General features: G+C 59.5%; 1 protein-coding gene across 1 annotated transcript in view; it reads right to left on the bottom strand.

Annotated features, from left to right (window-relative positions):
• Positions 1-2049, bottom strand: part of TACC1 (transforming, acidic coiled-coil containing protein 1) — a gene marked incomplete at its 5' end in the record, with an annotated part of 9555 nt that overhangs the window by 1972 nt on the left and 5534 nt on the right. The window contains 2 exon segments of the mRNA XM_010020633.1: positions 1-4; positions 1462-1508. The exon segment at positions 1-4 is cut by the window's left edge and continues 128 nt beyond it. Of these exon segments, the coding sequence (XP_010018935.1) occupies positions 1-4; positions 1462-1508 (51 nt within the window).

Below are 2049 nucleotides of genomic sequence, written 5' to 3'. Positions count from 1 at the left end.
TGCCCTGCGGGGAGCAGCTATTCGGGATCCCTGTTTGGGATGTTCTCCCCCCTGCACCAGCCTTTGCGCGGGCGCTGAACCTCCCAACCTGCACACACAGAGCTCAGAGCCCAGCACCAGGCAGAGCTCATATGGGGGCTTCAGTGCACTTTGTGCCCAGTGTCTTGCTGGGAGCTGTGGTTGCACTGAAGGACACCCAGGGAAGCATCACCCCAAAGGAGAGACCCGGGAAGGGCCCATTCAGAAGCAGAGTGTGCTCACCTCTGGCATCCCTTCACTTTCCCCGTGGTTGGTTTAAATGGTCTATGGGGGACCAGGACCCCGTCTCCATCCCCTCCATCAGATGGAGACGTGGCTGCAGCTGGTGCACCCAAACTGCTGCCAGCAGCAGCAGGGACATTTGCTGGGCCTTGTTGACCACCCCAAATGCACATGGGGGGAATTGACCACCCCAAATGCACATGGGGGGAACAGGCATCGCCTCCCTGCAGAGCACAGCTCCGGCTGAGCCAGCCATTCCCAACGGACAGCCCCGCTCATCCCACCGTGCCCCAGCCTGGGAGATGCTCACACAGGGCTCCCCAGCACCCTCCTGTTTCCATTGTAGGTGCTTCTATACAAGGGCTGAGGTGGTTGTACCCCCATTTCTCACTGCTCCCCAAACCACAGCCCTGCTCCTCCGCACCAGTGCTGCAGCCGCAGGGACCAAACTGGGGTAGAGCTCAGCCCTGTGAGGCTGAATCCCACCTGGATGCTGCCCCATCCCCTCCCTGGGGGGCCAGAAGAACATTCCTTCAGAGCAGGGCTGACACCACCTCCTGTTCCTCCTTTTATCAGTCTAAATGACAGCCCAATGCAGGCATCTCCTTGGGAACCGGCTGCCAGGCCATAAATAGAGAAGAGCTTTGGAGGAGGCAGTGAGCTTCAGCTGTGTTTTGGAAACCAGAGCACTAAAGCTCTTCTCTCCCTCCCCTCCTCCTTCACTGCAGCTCAGGCTCAAGCACGTTGGGTCCAGGAGGCTCAGCCCCGGCTGGTGTCAGCAGCAGCTTCCCACAGCATGTCCCAAGAGCCCGTACCCATCCCATGGGAAGCCCACGCATGGAAACCCCATCCCCCTCTGGGATGCCCCCGGCTCAGAGTCTGCCCAGCCCCAAACAACAGGTTCACTTTGTCCTTGTGGGGCTTAACATGGGTCAATCTGTCTCAGAGAAGCTAATTTTGCTGATGTTGTTAATCTCATTGTCATCTGCTTCCCACCCGAGCAGCTTTGCCACGGGGCAGCTGAGCTGGCACAGGGCTCCCTGCAGCCGAGGGTCTTGGGGTCACCCATAGGCTCCTTGGGGGTGCCCCTGCCGGAGGGCCAGGATTACGGGTGGCTGCAGAGCCAGGGGGTTGGTTATTAACCCCCCCGCAGCCCCAAGCCTCCCCGTAGGGAGCAAGAAGGAAGCAAGAGGCACTCACAGGGAATATGTCCTTTTCCATCTGCTTGGAGATCTCCTTTTCAAAGCCTAAAGACAAGGAAACACGAGGTTTTAGCCCCCTGGAAACAAGACCCACAGATTTGCTGGGATGCAGAAGGGCATCAGCATCCCCTGAGCATCCCTTCCCAGAGGGCTGCTTCTGCCCTGGCTCTTGCCCTTGCAGGCTGGATGCATTCCGCCCCCTGCCCGCCTCAAACCCTGCAGTGGAAACCAACACTCCCCTCTGGTGGCAGCTCAGCCCCGCGGTGCCCAGAGCTCCAGCCCCGAGGAGCAGGATTGGCGCTGCACGGGAATGCTGCAGGATGCATCCCTGGGGTGAAGCCCAGCTGCTCGGGCCACTCCACATAGCACAAGCCCCAGCCCGCACCAACTGGGCCCAAAGGAGCTGCCACATGGCCCCAGCTATTAACAGCACCAGAGAGGAGATAAACCCCTCCTGTCTGCAACCTGCCCTCTCGCATAGCGCGGGGGGTGATTTATGAACCTCAGCTGCAGACGGGACTGGCCATTCATGTGTTAACCAGGCAGAGAAAAGCATAAAGGGGCAGGGGGAAAACCATTGATGGTG

Source organism: Nestor notabilis, unplaced genomic scaffold (assembly GCF_000696875.1).
Source record: "Nestor notabilis isolate BGI_N333 unplaced genomic scaffold, ASM69687v1 scaffold22578, whole genome shotgun sequence".
In the NCBI taxonomy this organism is placed as follows: domain Eukaryota; kingdom Metazoa; phylum Chordata; class Aves; order Psittaciformes; family Psittacidae; genus Nestor; species Nestor notabilis.
The sequence above is the reverse complement of the archived record's forward strand: the minus strand, read 5'-3'. Positions and strand labels throughout refer to the sequence as shown.